The following is a 20,378-nucleotide window of genomic DNA, read 5'->3' as shown; positions in this document are numbered from 1 at the left end:
AGATAATTGCACTAATGACATTTATCAATGTGTTCCTTCTACCATTCTCATCATCACCTAACTTTGGGAGTTTCAAGTTGGGTCCACATGTGCTTACACCTGTTAATTCTTTTTTTTTTAAATCAAACACCTGTTAATTCTTTTTTTTTTCTATACACCTGTTAATTCTTTTTTTTTAAATCAAACACCTAAAAAAATATGCTTACCTTAGCATCTTATTAATTTTTAGTTTTCATTTTGTATTTAATGTTAACAAATGAAGTATCTTTATTTTTACTTACTAAAGTTTAAGCTGTTAAAAATTGGAAGGCTTCCTGTTTGTGTTGTGCTCTAGCTCTTCCCCTAAGAGGAACAATCCAGTGCTCACTTGTCAGTCTTGTTGCTTTTATTTTGTGATATAGAAAGAGTACAGGAAAGATCTTGAAGAAAGCATCCGTGGGAAAGGTCTCAATGAAATGGAAGATACACCTGACATGTTAAGAGCAAAGAATGCTACTCAAATCCTCAATGAGGTAGGCCTGCAGCTAGCTTGAATGTGCATAAGTAACACAGCATCTTCTTCTTCCCAGTCAAGTTATTCCTAAATAAATAAATAAATAAATGTTTTTAATTTACTGTTTTTTATATTTATTTTATATATATATACACATAAAAGAGAATTTCAACTCTCAAATTCTACATCCAATATGATTAACAATTAACATATATATTAGTTTCCAATAAGTTGATAATTTAACAGTATGTTTCTGGAGTGGTTATGTTATTCCTCTAATAGTATTTGATTTAACCTTGATACGGTTTTTTGTGTGCTCATTTCAATTAAAAAACAAAACAAAACATTGGAGTGCTCTGTATCTAATGTTAAACCAAGTTATGACCAAACTAGATTTAAAATTTACTTTACACTTTGACTTCTTTCTAAGTAAAGGTGCTAAAAATATTTCAAAGGACACTTCATAAGTTTCCTGAAATAGACTTCTATAGTCAGTACCCTATCACATGGAATAGTGAAGGTGCACAGTAGCAAGAGAGTACTGCCTGGAACAAATGAGATGGCACTTTATATGGATTTATACTCACTCTGCATGTGTATTACCTTGTAGTAAACATTAGGTAACTTTTTGTTAATATTCCTATAGAAAGAATATAAGAGAGATCTGGAGCTGGAAGTCAAAGGAAGAGGCCTGAATGCCATGGCCAACGAAACTCCAGATTTTATGAGGGCCAGGAATGCTACTGATATTGCCAGTCAGGTCAGTGTCACCATTAGATGTCCATCTTCCAAGAAAGTAGTTGCAATTATCAGGATTAATTAATGTTGTCTTTCGATTATCTTGTTCATCAATGACAGTCAAATGCACACAATGGCATTCTTGAACATCTACCTGATGAAATCCATTTGTGAAAGGATCAGGGACCAGTTGAAAGGCCTGCTTCCATCTGCCTTTCTGAGTCTGTAGCCTCTGGGGATATTCAGAACAAAAGGCAGAAGTCAGAGAACCAAACAGCTGCTTGAAGCTGGGACAGACTCTTACCTCCTGGCCTGAATACCCCTTGTTACTTAGTCAATACAATCCTGTCAGCACCCAGAATTCCTTGCTTAAAGTATTTCAGGGGTTCTTGTTTTCAAGGCCTAAATTTAAAACCTAGTTTTACCTATTCATGCTAATTGCCATAGGTCCTTTGTTTACTTGTCATTCTCCCAGCTCTTATGTCTACTAAGAACATAACAGGAAAGCATATCTGTTGAATGTTAAATGAATGAATCCTCTTGCAAAATAAATGACAATCATCTCTTAACAAGCCTATAAATATTGTACAGATTAATTACAGAAATATTGTTTACAGATTGTAAACATTTATCATGCCTTGGGGTGTCTTTTATAGATTAAATATAAGCAATTAGCAGAAATGGAAAAATCCAACTTCACTTCTGTGGTTGATACTCCAGAGATTATTCATGCTCAACAAGTCAAGAACCTTTCAAGTCAGGTAAGGACATTCATGAGAATATCAGTCATAGACCCTGATCATGAAGAACGAAAGTCCTCCCATTAATACCTGAGGAGGTTCTTTCAAATTGCAATTTTGTCCAATAAAAAAGAAGGCATTCACCTATGATGTAAGTTTGAGTCAGAATCGAGATTTCTGCATGAGAATTAAAATGGAATATAAGAGAGAATTTTAAAGTACAAGGGAATTCTTACATGACATGACCCATAATCAATGAATCAATGTTTTATATGAACTCTTATAGTGTGGATGTAAAATATGTGTAAATCTGGAAGAAACAGAGTAGGCAGCCCGCATTTGGATTATTAACCTTTTTAACAAGATGAAGTTTATGACCATCAACTCCAGTGCCTCCTATGGAGGATAACCTCCAACTTTCAACAGATGGATGAAAAGTAGAATGTCCTTCATATGTCAAGATTTGGTGTATATGTATTAATCTTCAATAATGGTCAGGAGTCTGCAGTTTCATTAACCTCAAATTGGCATTTTGTATGTCTTTTGATCAATGAGTTCTAAAGTTTCCTACCCTGGTTGTGATTCAAAAATACCTGGGAATGTAGATTCCCTGGCTCAACCCTGAATTTAAAACTAATGAAGTCTGAGGTAGGTTCTGTAAATATTTTTTTGTTTGCTTGTTTTTACTTTTCATAGATGATCTCTTGATGACCAATCAGATTTTGGAATCATGAATTTAAACTCTTTATTAGCAACATATTATTTTATATCATAAAATTATACGCAAAAAATATAGTTATCACTAGAAAATAGTTTAATTAAGAAGCAGATATTTTCACACTGGAGAAACAGACCTTTTATTTTTGGAGAAGGGAGGTAGTAATTAACTTTTTTTACTGCCGAAATTACATGGGCCCCAAATTACCATGTTGTGCTCACTGGGTAAGCCCATTTATTTGGCTTACCTTCTCGGAAGCTTTGAGCTGTCAGTGCCTAGCCAGCAGTATTACCTTCTGCCTTTTGACACTGCTTATCTTTAAGGAAACTTCAAATACACAGGCCTGTTCTGGAAGAGATTCAGTCACTCTGCTATTGTGTGCTCTCCTGGGGCTCTTGTCCACTGTTCCGTAAGACCTAATATATGTCCAGGCAGGTTACTTCTCTCCTGATTCAGATCAGTATTTGCCTTTGAGAAATCAGATGGTTCTGGTGCTCACTGCAAGACTGCTTCTCGATTTTCATTGGGGAATTGGTGTGTTATGATTTCTAAAACTCATAGTTAGGGTTTAATGCAAGCAATGTGACACTGACTCATAAATTCAGAATACTATCATGGATGCTTCTTAATGCCAGGACGGGTCTGGATAACTTTCCTCCCAGAATACCCCAAGCTGCATGTGCAAATCATCACCCTCTCAAACCAGTTGAATCAACTTTTGCTTAATCTTAAAAGAAAAAGAAAAGGAAGACTGGATCTATCCTTTTCCCAGGACAAATGAGACCTGTTTGCCTTACATTTGTATAACTAAAAAAGTGACTTTTTTCCTGAACAAAACATCTTTCCAGGTGACCTGCCTTTCCTTTCAGCAATTTTACTTTAACTGGCGTCCAGTTAGATGAGCAAAATCCAAGCTGAAATCTCTTGTTGGTTGAACAAAACTTCTTTGAAGAAACAAATTTTTTAAATACATAAATGTAATTCATATATAATACAATTTAGAGAGTAGATGGATGGATGGATAGAAAGAAGAGTTTTATCCCCATTACTAAAGTAGCCAGTCTACTCAGCCCTCAGCCCACCACATCAGAACTACCTGGAAAAGTGGGGGAAACCGGAGACAAAGTTAGAAAGAAAAGTGAAAGGACATAATGTGACAAAAGAAAACTAAGGGTTCTAAGTCAGAGTAAATGTTCCACTACAAACAAAAACTAGAGGTGATTCGTTCAGGCTTGGGGATTTACCGTGTAGGTGTCCAGATGAAGAGCAGGCCATGTGGATGCGTTGGGTTGTAGTGGCGGCCCCAGATATGTCTGATTAGAAGAGTCACCAGTCCCTATCAGGCCAGTTTTTGCAGTATCACAGCTGCATTCTGGAAGCACTTTTTGGGCCTGCCACCAGTTCAGTCCTGCAGCCCAGATGCCCTGAAAATCTCCGCATCACACACTGAAGCTGGCTTTCCAGAGGCCTTGGTGATATACTCCTGTCCTCCTGTTAACCCAGCAGGTTTATGTGGACCAGTCAGCAAGGGCCTCCCTTTGCCATCCCATTAAATGCCCAGTCTCAGTTCAGCTGGAAAGGACAGGCATGGCACTCACTGACAAAAAGGGCTCTGTTTATACCATTTTGAACATTCAAGAAGATACAGAGGACTTTCCCTCTGCTGGGCTGGAAAGGCCATTTTAGGTCCATATTCCTGGTGTTCACCCTCCTTTTCTCTTGGACTCTATTCCCAGAAAAAGTACAAGGAAGATGCAGAGAAGTCCATGTCATATTATGAGACTGTTTTGGATACCCCAGAGATACAGAGAGTTCGGGAGAACCAAAAGAACTTCAGCCTTGTAAGTTTTTAGTGAATCTAATGCACAGCCCACTTATGCCTGGCATCCCCAAGTCGGTAAGCAGGAGGCTGGGTGTTGAACACTGGGTGCTCAGCAGTGGGGCTGCTGAGCAGCTATTGACTCCTCCTGTTCATGCCCTAGGAAGTGTATGTATATGTGATTCTTCTTGGGATCACCTTACATAATTTAACCCCAAAACATAGCATGAGAGAGAGATTGTTTCCTTCTTGGTAGCCTCCTGTCACTGAATGTGAGCTATCAACATTCACTTCGGGGTGGAATCTGTCTTTTTTAAAGTTTTTTCTAAGCAAAGAGTACTTAAAAATAACCAACTTGATACAAACTGGTTTTAAAAAATTAGTTCTCCTATTAAGAGTACTTAGAGAAGATGGCGGCTTAGTAAGACGCGCGGATCTTAGTTTCTTCTCCAGGACACCTACTAGGGGAGTAGAAACGATACAGAAAGCGCCCAAAGCCACAACAGAGATAAAAAAAGACAGCGTACCCCATCCTGGAACGGCTGGCTGGCTGAGAGAAGCAGCTCGGGTGAGATCGCCGAGGCGCGCGGGCCTTACCGGGCGGGGTGGCAAGCGGCCGGAGTTACTCCCTTCCCCCTTCCCGGGCCGGCTGGGAGAATTGGAGAGGTGGTCCCCTGAAACCAAGACGACTGGCGCCCACACCACGCGCAGCCCCCGGACCAACTGAGATAATTGGATCGGAAACCCCCAGGCCGCGGAGAACGGTGACCCCGTGACTCCCGGGGAACGTGCACTCTCTCGGGCGGGCCGCTGCCGCTGGCGCCCTCCCACCACGCTTGTTGCCCAGGGCCGACTAGGAAATTCGGACGGGCTCTTTCCCTGGCTGCGGCGACCAGCAATCCTCCCTGCGTTCGGACACCCTCCCTGCGTTCGGACCCCGGGCCGGCTCAAGCCGCTTCGGCTAGCGAACCCCCAGGACGGCGAGAGTTTTCCAAAGTTTAAGGTCCCACAGCACCTTTTACTGGTGGGACCCGCAGACAAACGTGTGCCACGAGCGCCACCTACTGGGCAGGATAAGAAAAACAGAACCCAGAGATTTCACAGAAAAATATTACAACCTTGCTGGGTCCAACACCAAGAGAAATCTGAATAAATGCCCAGACGCCAGCAGCAGAAGATAACTGTCCATGCTCAAAAGATTGAGAATATGGCTCAGTCAAAGGAACAAACCAATAGCTCAAATGAGACACAAGAGCTGAGACAACTAATGCTGAATATACGAACAGAAATGGAAAACCTCTTCAAAAATGAAATCGATAAATTGAGAGAGGACATGAAGAGGACATGGGCTGAACATAAAGAAGAAATAGAAAAACTGAAAAAACAAATCGCAGAACTTATGGAAGTGAAGGATAAAGTAGCAAACATAGAAAAAATAATGGATAGCTACAATGATAGATTTAAAGAGACAGAAGATAGAATTAGTGATTTGGAGGATGGAACATCTGAATTCCAAAAAGAAACAGAAACTATAGGGAAAAGAATGGAAAAATTTGAACAGGGTATCAGGGAACTCAAGGACAATATGAACCGCACAAATATACGTGTTGTGGGTATCCCAGAAGGAGAAGAGAAGGGAAAAGGAGGAGAAAAACTAATGGAAGAAATTATCACTGAAAATTTCCCAACTCTTATGAAAGACCTAAAATTACAGATCCAAGAAGCGCAGCGCACCCCAAAGAGATTAGACCCAAATAGGCCTTCTCCAAGACACTTACTAGTTAGAATGTCAGAGGTCAAAGAGAAAGAGAAGATCTTGAAAGCAGCAAGAGAAAAACAATCCATTACATACAAGGGAAACCCAATAAGACTTTGTGTAGATTTCTCAGCAGAAACCATGGAAGCTAGAAGACAGTGGGATGATATATTTAAAATACTAAAAGAGAAAAACTGCCAACCAAGACTCCTATATCCAGCAAAATTATCCTTCAAAAATGAGGGAGAAATTAAAACATTCTCAGACAAAAAGTCACTGAAAGAATTTGTGACCAAGAGACCAGCTCTGCAAGAAATACTAAAGGGAGCACTAGAGTCAGATACAAAAAGACAGAAGAGAGAGATATGGAAAAGAGTGTAGAAAGAAGAAAAATCAGATATGATATATATAATACAAAAGGCAAAATGTTAGAGGAAAATATTATCCAAACAGTAATAACACTAAATGTCAATGGACTGAATTCCCCAATCAAAAGACATAGATTGGCAGAATGGATTAAAAAACAGGATCCTTCTATATGCTGTCTACAGGAAACACATCTTAGACCCAAAGATAAACATAGGTTGAAAGTGAAAGGTTGGGAAAAGATATTTCATGCAAATAACAACCAGAAAAGAGCAGGAGTGGCTATACTAATATCCAACAAATTAGACTTCAAATGTAAAACAGTTAAAAGAGACAAAGAAGGACACTATATACTAATAAAAGGAACAATTAAACAAGAAGACATAACAATCATAAATATTTACGCACCGAATCAGAATGCCCCAAAATACATGAGGAATATACTGCAAACACTGAAAAGGGAAATAGACTCATATACCATAATAGTTGGAGACTTCAACTCACCACTCTCATCAATGGACAGAACATCTAGACAGAGGATCAACAAAGAAATAGAGAATCTGAATATTACTATAAATGAACTAGACTTAATAGACATTTATAGGACATTACATCCCACAACAGCAGGATACACCTTTTTCTCAAGTGCTCATGGATCATTCTCAAAGATAGACCATATGCTGGGTCACAAAGCAAGTCTCAACAAATTTAAAAAGATTGAAATCTTACACAACACTTTCTCGGACCATAAAGGAATGATGTTGGAAATCAATAATAGGCAGAGTGCCAGAAAATTCACAAATACGTGGAGGCTCAACAACACACTCCTAAACAACGACTGGGTCAAAGAAGAAATTGCAAGAGAAATTAGCAAATACCTCGAGGCGAATGAAAATGAAAACACAACATATCAAAACTTATGGGACGCAGCAAAGGCAGTGCTAAGAGGGAAATTTATTGCTCTAAATGCCTATATCAGAAAAGAAGAAAAGGCAAAAATGCAGGAATTAACTATCCATTTGGAAGAACTGGAGAAAGAACAGCAAGCTAACCCCAAAGCAAGCAAAAGGAAAGAAATAACAAGGATTAGAGCACAAATAAATGAAATTGAAAACATGAAAACAATAGAGAAAATCAATAAGGCCAGAAGTTGGTTCTATGAGAAAATCAATAAGATTGATGGGCCCTTAGCAAGATTGACAAAAAGAAGAAGAGAGAGGATGCAAATAAATAAGATCAGAAATGGAAGAGGAGACATAACTACTGACCTCACAGAAATAAAGGAGGTAATAACAGGATACTATGAACAACTTTACGCTAATAAATACAACAATTTAGAGGAAATGGACGGGTTCCTGGAAAGACATGAACAACCAACTTTGACTCAAGAAGACATAGATGACCTCAACAACCAATCACAAGTAAAGAAATTGAATTAGTCATTCAAAAGCTTCCTAAAAAGAAAAGTCCAGGACCAGATGGCTTCACATGTGAATTCTACCAAACGTTCCAGAAAGAATTAGTACCAATTCTCTTCAAACTCTTCAAAAAAATCGAAGTGGAGGGAAAACTACCTAATTCATTCTATGAAGCCAACATCACCCTCATACCAAAACCAGGCAAAGATATCACAAAAAAAGAAAACTACAGACCAATCTCTCTAATGAATACAGATGCAAAAATCCTCAATAAAATTCTAGCAAATCGTATCCAACAACACATTAAAAGAATTATACATCATGACCAAGTAGGATTCATCCCAGGTATGCAAGGATGGTTCAACATAAGAAAATCAATTAATGTAATACACCATATCAACAAATCAAAGCAGAAAAATCACATGATCATCTCAATTGATGCAGAGAAGGCATTCGACAAGATTCAACATCCTTTCCTGTTGAAAACACTTCAAAAGATAGGAATACAAGGGAACTTCCTTAAAATGATAGAGGGAATATATGAAAAACCCACAGCTAATATCATCCTCAATGGGGAAAAATTGAAAACTTTCCCCCTAAGATCAGGAACAAGACAAGGATGTCCACTATCACCACTATTATTCAACATTGTGTTGGAGGTTCTAGCCAGAGCAATTAGACAAGAAAAAGAAATACAAGGCATCAAAATTGGAAAGGAAGAAGTAAAACTATCACTGTTTGCAGACGATATGATACTATACGTCGAAAACCCGGAAAAATCCACAACAAAACTACTAGAGCTAATAAATGAGTACAGCAAAGTAGCAGGTTACAAGATCAACATTCAAAAATCTGTAGCATTTCTATACACTAGTAATGAACAAGCTGAGGGGGAAATCAAGAAACGAATTCCATTTACAATTGCAACTAAAAGAATAAAATACCTAGGAATAAATTTAACTAAAGAGACAAAAAACCTATATAAAGAAAACTACAAAAAACTGCTAAAAGAAATCACAGAAGACCTAAACAGATGGAAGGGCATACCGTGTTCATGGATTGGAAGACTAAATATAGTTAAGATGTCAATCCTACCTAAATTGATTTACAGATTCAATGCAATACCAATCAAAATCCCAACAACTTATTTTTCAGAAATAGAAAAACCAATAAGCAAATTTATCTGGAAGGGCAGGGTGCCCCGAATTGCTAAAAACATCTTGAGGAAAAAAAATGAAGCTGGAGGTCTCGCGCTGCCTGACTTTAAGGCATATTATGAAGCCACAGTGGTCAAAACAGCATGGTATTGGCATAAAGATAGATATATCGACCAATGGAATCGAATAGAGTGCTCAGATATAGACCCTCTCATCTATGGACATTTGATCTTTGATAAGGCAGTCAAACCAACTCACCTGGGACAGAGCAGTCTCTTCAATAAATGGTGCCTAGAGAACTGGATATCCATATGCAAAAGAATGAAAGAAGACCCATCTCTCACACCCTATACAAAAGTTAACTCAAAATGGATCAAAGATCTAAACATTAGGTCTAAGACCATAAAACAGTTAGAGGAAAATGTTGGGAGATATCTTATGGATCTTACAACTGGAGGCGGTTTTATGGACCTTAAACCTAAAGCAAGAGCACTGAAGAAGGAAATAAATAAATGGGAACTCCTCAAAATTAAACACTTTTGTGCATCAAAGAACTTCATCAAGAAAGTAGAAAGACAGCCTTCACAATGGGAGACAATATTTGGAAATGATATATCAGATAAAGGTCTAGTATCCAGAATTTATAAAGAGATTGTTCATCTCAACAACAAAAAGACAGCCAACCCAATTACAAAATGGGAAAAAGACTTGAACAGACACCTCTCAGAAGAGGAAATACGGATGGCCAAGAGGCACATGAAGAGATGCTCAATGTCCCTGGCCATTAGAGAAATGCAAATCAAAACCACAATGAGATATCATCTCACACCCACCAGAATGGCCATTATCAACAAAACAGAAAATGACAAGTGCTGGAGAGGATGCGGAGAAAGAGGCACACTTATCCACTGTTGGTGGGAATGTCAAAGGGTGCAACCACTGTGGAAGGCAGTTTGGCGGTTCCTCAAAAAGCTGAATATAGAATTGCCATACGACCCAGCAATACCATTGCTAGGTATCTACTCAAAGGACTTAAGGGCAAAGACACAAACGGACATTTGCACACCAATGTTTATAGCAGCATTATTTACAATTGCAAAGAGATGGAAACAGCCAAAATCTCCATCAACAGAAGAGTGGCTAAACAAACTGTGGTATATACATACGATGGAATATTATGCAGCTTTAAGACAAGATAAACTTATGAACCATGTAATAACATGGATGGACCTAGAGAATATTATGCTGAGTGAATCCAGCCAAAAACTAAAGGACAAATACTGTATGGTCCCACTGATGTGAACGGACATTCGAGAATAAACTTGAAATATGTCATTGGTAACAGAGTTCAGCAGGAGTTAGAAACAGGGTAAGACAATGGGTAATTGAAGCTGAAGGGATACAGACTGTGCAACAGGACTAGATACAAAAACTCAAAAATGGACAGCACAATAATACCTAATTGTAAAGTAATCATGTTAAAACACTGAATGAAGCTGCATCTGAGCTATAGGTTTTTGTTTTGTTTTGTTTTGTTTTGTTTTGATTTTACTATTATTACTTTTATTTTTTTCTCTATATTAACATTCTATATCTTTTTCGGTTATGTTGCTAGTTCTTCTAAACCAATGCAAATGTACTAAGAAATGATGATCATGCATCTATGTGATGATGTTAAGAATTAATGATTGCATGTGTAGAATGGTATGATCTCTAAATGTTGGGTTAATTTCTTTTTTTCCGTTAATTAAAAAAAAAAAAAAAAGAGAAGGGATAATTGGAGATGAAGGGATACAGACTGTACAACGGGACTGGATATAAAAACTCAGAAATGGACAGCACAATACTACCCAATTGTAATGCAATTATGTTAAAACACTGAATGAAGCTGCATGTGAGGTATAGGTTTTTTGTTTTTGTTTTTTTTGTTTTTTTTTCTTTCTATTATTGTTTTAATTCTTATTCTGTTGTCTTTTTATTTCTTTTTCTAAATCGATGCAAATGTACTAAGAAATGATGAATATGCAACTATGTGATGTTATTAAGAATTACTGATTGTACATGTAGATTGGAATGATTTCTAATTGTTTTGTTAATTCTTTTTTTAATTAATAAAAAAAAAAAAAAATTAGTTCTCCACAAAATTCATATTAAAAAGTTTCTCTTTGGCTAGCAGACATTCATTTATTGTGGCATAAATATTTTTTCATATAGGGTTTTAATTTTCTTTTCACAGTACTGGATAATTAAAAATAAATAAAGCAATTAAAAGATATTAAAAATGGTAAAATCATAACAAGATGTTTATTCTTTCTCCATAGCTCCAATACCAGTGTGACCTCAAAAACAGTAAAGGAAAAATTACAGTTGTTCAAGATACACCGGAAATACTGCGTGTTAAAGAAAATCAAAAGAATTTCAGCTCGGTATATTTACTCTTTGTTTTTCATTTAATCGTAGCCTAATAAATCCACTCTCCTCTTTTAAAATATGCTGGTCTTGGGTGGGCCACAGTGGCTCAGCAGGCAGAGTTCTTGCCTGCGATGCCAGAGACCTGGGTTCGATTCCCCGTGCCTGCCCATGCAAAAACAGAAAAAAAAAAAAAAGCTAGCATCATGTTGATTCAGACAATTAACATCTAACTTCCCAGTAAATACTATGATTCTTTGTAAAATTCTCTATATAGCTTTCCTCCAAAATCATCACTCTAGAGATCATTTGAGATAAGAACTTAAAACTGCTAACAAAGTGATTTTTTATTTAAATTTTTAATCTCAGAATAGTAACATATGAGGTCTTCTCCAGGAAGATGATTTCTTTTTGACTTTGTAATCTCTTTTATTATTTTTCCCCCAAATAACTGACTGACTGCATTTCTCTGACAAAAAATAATGGACTTTGTGTATCATATGGGATTTTTTAAAAACAGCATTTCCTGATTTTTCTTATCCTATATTAATATGGTACAATCTCTGAGAAATATCAAGATCTTGAAAGTTGTTTGTGTTATATGTATTGTCAGGGTCCCTGATACTGATGTGGGCAACCTCAGATGCAGTACTCCAGCACTTACCTAAGAACATTCTTGAGTGTCTTGTTTTCACAGAAGCCACGTTTCTGAGACTTTCCCTAGGAATTGCTGATTTTTCCTTTCTTCTGTGTAACGATGTCCTGATTCTGAATGCCCAGGTTTTATATAAAGAGGATGTCACACCAGGAACAGCAATTGGAAAGACACCTGAGATGATGAGAATAAAGCAAACGCAGGACCACATTAGCACGGTAAAGCAATAGGAGACTCACCTTTAAGATTTTCTCTTCCCTTGATAATTTACATTGATGTCACTCATTTGATGCACTTAAAATATCTGTCAGCAGAAACAGTTTAAGTTGCTAAAACAGATGCCTGTCTACACCATTACATAATGTGTGCTGTGACATCTCATATTTAGTTCAGGTTTTGTAGCAATTCTTATGAGAGGTTAGATATGGAAAACAGCGGACTGTTAAATAGAATCAATAATGAACCTTCCTGGGTCCATGTGTGAGTACATTTCTGTCCAGTGTCAAGTGAACTGTGAGGTATAAAAACATTGGGGTACACAGGAAACATAACGGGCTTTGGTCTAAGCATGGGCCTTCAGCCCTGCCCACAGAGTGGCAGGAGAGAGACCAATTGTCCTTGTCCTCTGAATAGGTCTCCTCTGACCCTATATCAGAATGTGACCCCATCAAACTAAATAGAGAGCTTGTGTTGTTTGAATTGTGGTTTTTTAAAAATTAGACACACATTCATGTTGGAAAGAATATCTAACATGTGCTAAACACCTTTTATTTCCCATTTTTTATATTTGCAGGTGAAATATAAGGAGGCAATTGGACAAGGAACACCAATTCCTGACCTGCCTGAAGTGAAACGTGTCAAGGAGACACAGAAGCACATTAGCTCGGTAGTGGCCTATACTTCAGCGTGTGTTTGTGTGACAGGCCACCTCCCAATTGCCGAAGTAGCTCCATCTCATCCTTCTTCCTCCCACCAGGGCTCCTCAAGCCTTGAGGGTGTTGTGACTTCTCCCTTTGTCATGAGGGAGCACTGCAGATTGTACAAGTAGCCAAGAAACCTCGGGCTTCACAAGCTCAAGGAGCAGCAGGGTCTTAGCCTCTTGATTGATCATCATACCTGCAGTTTGTGAAGTAAAATGTGCTGACAGTAGTAATTAAGGGTACAGGGATGATCTAAAGTCATTTAACCAAATATTAATGTTACTTAACCAAAACCATAGAAGTAATATATGTTTATATACATATACATACATATATATATATATACATATATATATATATATATATATATATATATATAAAGTACATAAATATTTCATAGGAAATTCCCCACTCTACAGGAAGACCCTAGGTAGATTTGGGTCCTCTATGAATAGCCTTCCCCTCTCCCTTCCAAGAATTATTTTCTTGTGTTTTATGCTCCCTCTTCCCTAAAGCAGTATGTATTTAAGTTGCTGGCTGTTGCTTGCCCACAATGGTATATTGTGTATTAAGCCAGTTCTCCAACAAGAATTTCAGGCACTGTTACGTGGATGAGGACAGTAGAGTGGAGGGATTCCCCACACCTGAAATATCAGGTTACAGGTTAGCACACACTTCTCCTGACTTTGTGTCAAACTAGCCCTGCCTTTACCCCTCCCACTTTCCCATCACCAGCAGTTTCTAACTAGTTGCTGGCTACCAGCCAGAGAGAGTGTGAAGTTTGGGGAATTGTTTCTGAGGATGAAAGGTGAGGAGCTTGGTCTTAGAGGTTCCCTTGGTCACAGAGGGAATGAACTCTTATTTGATTTGCATTAGAAGATACTTGATATTCCTCTTTTAGTTCATTCCTGTTACTGAGACCTTGTTCCTTTTTCACTCCCTCTTATACTCAAGCCTCTTTGTGGAATTCATTTAGACATTATTTAGAGTTTTGCGCCCACTAATCCAAGAAAACTAGCACATAGTTCCCTTGTTATTCTTGACTTTCTTTGCTTTTGTTGTTGTTGTTCATGATTAGTTCTGTGATCTAGCTGTGGGGCGATCATGGTAAAGAAACTCAACTTTGTTACAAGATGATATCTTTTTAAAGATTCCTATTATTTCCTAAGCAAGATGAAGATATCACCACTAGTTTGTCACTAATTTTAAGAACAAATCTGTGACACAAATCCCTAGGTTTTTAAGACTCTCCCCATCCCCCCTACTTATGCTCCCTAGAATCCATCCATTTAAAAAGAATGAAGCCTGAAAATTCTTAACATTAAGAGGAAAGAGGGCAAGAGGCTCAGGATGTGAAGGTCCTTTAACCTTTCATTAAAATTTGCAGTCTTTTGCTACTAATCCTAAAAATAGGAACTCCCTCAGTCTGAAAAACTCTATATACGTGATCCAGCAATCATCAGCAAAAAATGTCAGGAAGAGATGCCCTTCCTGAAAAGCGTTAGTCTTTCTACACAAAGGACTCCTACAAACAATTTTCATTAGAAAATACAAAATGAACAAAACTCTCAACAGTCCTGAAGGAATAAAGTATCATGTGATTAGGAAACACCTATTTATTAAGTACAAATCTATTGAAAACTGCATTCAAGGCACTAATACTAGGTATTACAAAACAGGTTTTTCTCATTAAATTCATTATCACTACTTAATTTATTTTAGGAATGTAGTGAGTTTTGACTATAGAAAGTGTATAATTTGGTTCCCAGTTTTCAGAGAAGTAAGATTACTATTTTCAAAGAGAGGACATAAACATTCATGCAATTATTTTTATTCCCTGAGTGCTATATTGGAAAGCTAGCTTGTTTTGTACAAATGATTTTGCATTGAATAGCCCACAGGGAGCTGTAATCTAAAGAATTTATGGTCATTTTACCTTTTGGGTATTCTAATTATCTTCTACAGGTTATGTACAAAGAAAACTTGGGAACAGGCATTCCAACCCCTGTCACTCCAGAGATTGAGAGAGTCAGACGCAATCAAGAGAACTTTAGCTCGGTAATTACAAATTTATCAAATAAAAAACTCTGTCCCATAAAAAATATTACCATCATAACCCAACATCCTCTTATAAAAAGTAACACCTTAACAATTCTGTGTGTATATGTGGGAGGGAGGGGTATTACCTGACCAAAACCATCTGAACTCACCCAATGTAACTCACTTTTCTGATTGTACTTTAACATTTTCAGTGATTGACAAGTGTGAGTATTAGATCTGAAATACTGTGAGTAGAATTAACATGAGATTGTTCTTCATTGTACTCATATCCTGTAACTCAATTCTTTCTGTTGTATTTTTGTGTCCATAATTAGCATCATAGAGTTCTGATCACTAGAATTGAGAAAAGTCGGTGTTATCCTTACTAAATATTACTCCCTAAAAAACCCCTCTTTACACTCCTCTCCCCCTCCCCAGTTCTCTCCTTTCTTAATCTTGGTGCTTGTTTTGAGTATCTTTTGGGTACTTTCTTGCATCTCACAGGTTTTGTACAAAGAAAATGTGGGTAAAGGAACCCCAACACCTATGACTCCAGAGATGGAGAGAGCCAAACGCAATCAAGAGAACTTTAGCTCGGTATTTCTTAGGGGGCAAATAACCTCCCTTAAATTTTATTTAAAATAATATTTTAACCCATTACAAACATTTGGCTTTTCTCCCTGTAAAATTACTAAATTCATATAATGAAAATAATGATACCAAATATTACCTCGGTTTTCAACTGCAATCTAATTTAGTATCCACGTTAGTTCTGGTGTGAAATTTTAACAGTGTTTTTCCTAAAAACAAAGATATTGATCACTTTCCTTAAAAATCTGTAATAACTAGTTTTTCCTTCCTCCAAACCTCCTTTAATAACTGTAGGTGTTTCTAACTGGTGTGGCACAAGTCAAAAGTAAAACTCTAATACCCTTTCAAAAGAAGAATGTTAATCAAAATTTTATTTGTATCATTTATATTTATTGTGGCTATGTGTAATGTATTCTTGGGGGTTGTAGCTTTTTAAAAAGAATGTGATTCATAAGATAATAGCAATTCACAGTAATTCAGAAATACAAATAGTCTCAGCTAATTTTTGTATGCCATGCAAAATATAAATAGGCTTTCCTTTGGAGTATTTTCAGGACCATTGAAAAGCTAGTATCATTTAGGTTTTAATATTTGTTTAGTTCTGCAAAATTTCTCTATTTGGATCCTTAATGTTTACAACAACTCATAAATGGATATTATCTTCAATTAGCTTGAACTTTTTGATAAGGCCTAATTCTCTGGTCTTTGGAAAGAAGGCCTATATGTGAAGCCACTCCTGCTCACAGCAGGAGTGTATGTATTAATGCCACTTAGAGAACGACATCAGACTCTGTGTGATAAATGTTCAAAGCTGGTCTATAGCTGCTTTGTCTCTTTAAGTTTTTTAGGCCTATGTTTCTTCATCATAACAACAACAAAAATATTTTTAGAAAATATTTAAAAGTTAAGCGTAGATAAAAGACGTGTGCTGATTTGATTGTTGGTTTTGTGCACACAGATATTGTACAAAGAGAACTTGAGCAAGGGGACCCCTTTGCCTGTCACTCCTGAGATGGAGCGAGTCAAACGCAATCAAGAGAACTTTAGCTCGGTATTGGGGAGAAAGCTCCCTTTAACTCCATATTAAAAATAATAACTTCTATAAAACAAAATTTCTTACTCTTCGTCATCTTTAAATAATCAATTTAACAAATTCTTTTTTTAATCTCACAATCTGAATCCTTCCTTTTTTCAGATCTTTTACTTACCATTTGATTCTAATGTTCTCTATTTTCTATAATAGTCCCTTAAAACTTTTAATTTATTCCTTTCCTTCTCTTTTCACCTTTTATGTTACTGCTGGGACTTTTTGAACAAAACGGCAACAATGTTGTTGCTTTCCAACAAAACAATCACTGAATGCTTATTTACTTGGAGTTTATTTGGTTGTCTCTAGATTAGCATTGTAAGAAAGGACAAAGGACTCAAGTCCACAGCTTTTGCCTGAGAACAAGATTTACCTTAAAATAGATCTTATCTGGATAAGCAGCAGCATTGAGAAAGAAAACCACCCTTATTAGAACTATGCGCTATCTAATTTTGTTACTTATCCCATTTCATGAATAAAAATCCAGTCCTTCTAATTTTTTAAACACATGAATCAGACTATGAGTTTATATATAATGTTCTTATTTTATTAATATTGTTGCTGAAAAAAGCCAATCTATGAAAGTATTCTTTCACATGATTAGATCAGTAACTTTCTTTGGTCCCACTGTCTTTTTCTGCTTTGTTTTATTTGTCTTTGTGTTTAATTATTCACTAACCACTTTTAAATTTTCTTAAATTTTCAATGTAATTTAGTATGTCTTTTAGAATGTTTAATTCACTGTTTTCCCTGAGGTTTTATTATTATTAGTCCTTTTTTTTTTTTTGAAAGGCTTGCATTAATTTTAAAAATTACTTTACAATTATTTTCTTCTATATTAGAGTTGAAAGTATTATTGTTTGCAAGTATTTGAAGACTTTAATCTTAATGGTCCTGGGCAATTTCTTTTTTTACAATGACCATTTGTATTAATTTTTTACACAGGATACACTTAGGCAAAATCGTGAGGTAGTGCATAGAGTCGTTTTAGATACTGTGGGGAAAATAAACAGTGCTGTGTAGTAAAACATTGTCTTTCAGAATTGACTGTCTTGAATTTACGTAACAAAGACCAATTTTCCATATTGTATAGGTCTGGCCTGGGGTTTTAATATGTTATACTGTTAAAACAAACATCTTTATGGGTAAAATAGTTGACAATCTAATTTTAAAACTATTTTCCTATTGCAAATAGGCATTTGGTTCTTTTATAAAATTATTTACAGATTTGTTCCTTCAATTCATAGCTCAGGAAATAAACATTTATATAAGGTTAGAGTAAAAAGTTGAACATCAAATGCACTGGGACTTCAGCTAAAGAAAAACGGAGCATGTTCATATCTGTATCTGAAAAGACAGTGTGACTTGGTGAATTTGTCTTTGTCTGAAGCCATTGGTCTCACACTAGGTTCTCTAAAAGGTGGATGAAAGGGCTGCTTTGACTGTTGTTATTTTTCTGGATGCTTTCTTGTGTCATACAGGTGTTATATAAAGAAAACCTCGGGAAAGGGATCCCAATTCCCATCACTCCAGAGATGGAGAGAGTCAGACACAATCAAGAAAACTTTAGTTCGGTATTTAAAAGAAAAAAACAAAACAAAAACACCCTTTAAATTTTTTAAAATGTTTTTTTAAAGATTAATGGCTAGATTTAAAACTCTAATCAATTTATCCCTATAAAATATTTGACAAGTCTTGTTCACAACTTAATGCTGCTTTTTCCCATGAATCAATTTTCCTGTTTTGATTAAACATTAATGAAGTAATTTGAATAATTCAAAAGTGTTTAGTATTATATTACAGCTTTTTAAAACATAACATTTTCAGTGTCTAAGCACCCACATTTATCCTGCTTTGGCGAACTGAATCTAAAGCTTACAAAAGTTTATTTGCAAGGTTAGACTGTTGGCCTTTTCCCATTCTAACTTCTGTCTCTACTGGTATTTGTACAAATTATTCTGTAGTGTTTTTTTCTAGCATTCCTCTGTTTGCCTTAAAAACAATTCTTCCCAAAACGTTCACCCAAACTAAGTATTAAATACTCTCACTTCTTTTGAAAGTCAACAAAAGAAGAGTTGTGTGTATGTTATCCTCATATATACAATGTTTACAAACCTAATATCCTTTTATGGTTTATTAATAGCATTCCCAATTCAATAATAACTTCCTTGGTTTTGTACCTATCTCTTGCTCTTTTTTTATTTTTCCTCTTCATAACAAGCTGGAGAAGACTAATTTTCCTTTCCATGGCGTTCTTCGTTGCTCAGCCCTGCAGAGATTAGACCAAACAATAACAAAACTTTCTTTTCATAGTTCTTAGTTTTCACTGCTCTTTCCTGCATTCCCTTGCTTTTAAGGATGTCTTTGGGCTTATACAGGTTGGGTCTTACAACTACTGGTATATTTCCCTTCCTCTAATTCATTTCTTTTCCTTCCTCCTCTTCCACACCCCTGCCCCCCTTCTCCAAAGAGGGATGATGTGATTGATTGCTCTTTCTGTTCTGGATGCTTTCCTATCATACAGGTGCTATACAAAGAAAACTTGGGGACAGGAATTCCAATCCCCATCACACCTGAGATGCAGAGAGTCAAACACAATCAAGAAAACTTTAGCTCGGTATTTTGGAAAGAAAGGGGGAAAAAGATGCTGTTAACCTCATAATCCTATTGATTCTTAATCATTTATTCTTCTTTTAAACCTACCTTCTGTCCTTTGCATCTAATGTAATTTAGCGAAAGGACACACTTTCTTATTCCTACAGGAAATTTTACTTTCTATTCTGTCTTATTTTAGTTCATTCTGATATTATTTCATCTGATATTTTAAGCATTTTTTTAAAAGTCTTTTACTTTGTTTTGATAATATAAAACCAATTTACATGTGATTTTCCTGGAGGTACCATGCTCATAGAAATGAAAAAAAAAAATAACATCGATAACTCAGACTTTTCCTAGCCTTCCACTCATAGCTGAGGTCCTGTTGTCCTAGGGTACAGTTTCCCCATCCTAATGATGGCTTCCATTAAAGTCATATGTGGCATTTTGTCAGCATATAACTTCTGACTCCTTGGAATATCATGCCAATTTATAATAAGAAAGTTGAACTCACACTTAGAAACGTCACAACAAATGAAATGTTACTTACAGTTGTTTTTCTGGATGCTTTCTCATCATGCAGGTGTTATACAAAGAAAACATGGGGAAGGGAACCCCTTTACCTGTCACTCCAGAGATGGAGAGAGTCAAACACAATCAAGAAAATATTAGCTCGGTACTTTGGCAAGAAAAAAAAACCTGCTATATTAATTTAAAATAATACATATTAATCTAATTTTCTAAAGAAAAATTTTGTGAATTTCTTTACCACATTTATCATTCTTTCCTGAAGGGCTAACCCTATAATAACAACACTGCCTTAATCCATAATTTGAAGTTCTAATATCAGGAAGTAACAGATTTTCCTATAAAACA

General features: G+C 36.3%; 1 protein-coding gene across 21 annotated transcripts in view; it reads left to right on the top strand.

Moving 5' to 3' along the window:
* Positions 1-20,378, top strand: part of NEB (nebulin) — a 232,784-nt gene that overhangs the window by 202,723 nt on the left and 9,683 nt on the right. For 6 of the 21 annotated variants that reach the window (XM_077153803.1, XM_077153822.1, XM_077153806.1 and 3 more), the window contains 13 exons: positions 402-512; positions 1,140-1,253; positions 1,888-1,992; positions 4,426-4,530; positions 11,527-11,631; positions 12,395-12,487; positions 13,063-13,155; positions 15,155-15,247; positions 15,734-15,826; positions 16,779-16,871; positions 18,389-18,481; positions 19,432-19,524; positions 20,086-20,178. In XM_077153803.1, the coding sequence (XP_077009918.1) occupies positions 402-512; positions 1,140-1,253; positions 1,888-1,992; positions 4,426-4,530; positions 11,527-11,631; positions 12,395-12,487; positions 13,063-13,155; positions 15,155-15,247; positions 15,734-15,826; positions 16,779-16,871; positions 18,389-18,481; positions 19,432-19,524; positions 20,086-20,178 (1,284 nt within the window). The remainder of the gene's footprint in view (positions 1-401; positions 513-1,139; positions 1,254-1,887; positions 1,993-4,425; positions 4,531-11,526; positions 11,632-12,394; positions 12,488-13,062; positions 13,156-15,154; positions 15,248-15,733; positions 15,827-16,778; positions 16,872-18,388; positions 18,482-19,431; positions 19,525-20,085; positions 20,179-20,378) is intronic. The other 15 variants (XM_077153818.1, XM_077153817.1, XM_077153815.1 and 12 more) reach the window with 9 other exon arrangements.

This window comes from Tamandua tetradactyla, chromosome 3 (genome assembly GCF_023851605.1).
Source record: "Tamandua tetradactyla isolate mTamTet1 chromosome 3, mTamTet1.pri, whole genome shotgun sequence".
Taxonomy (NCBI): Eukaryota; Metazoa; Chordata; class Mammalia; order Pilosa; family Myrmecophagidae; genus Tamandua; species Tamandua tetradactyla.
This window is presented reverse-complemented; position numbering and strand designations above follow the sequence as displayed.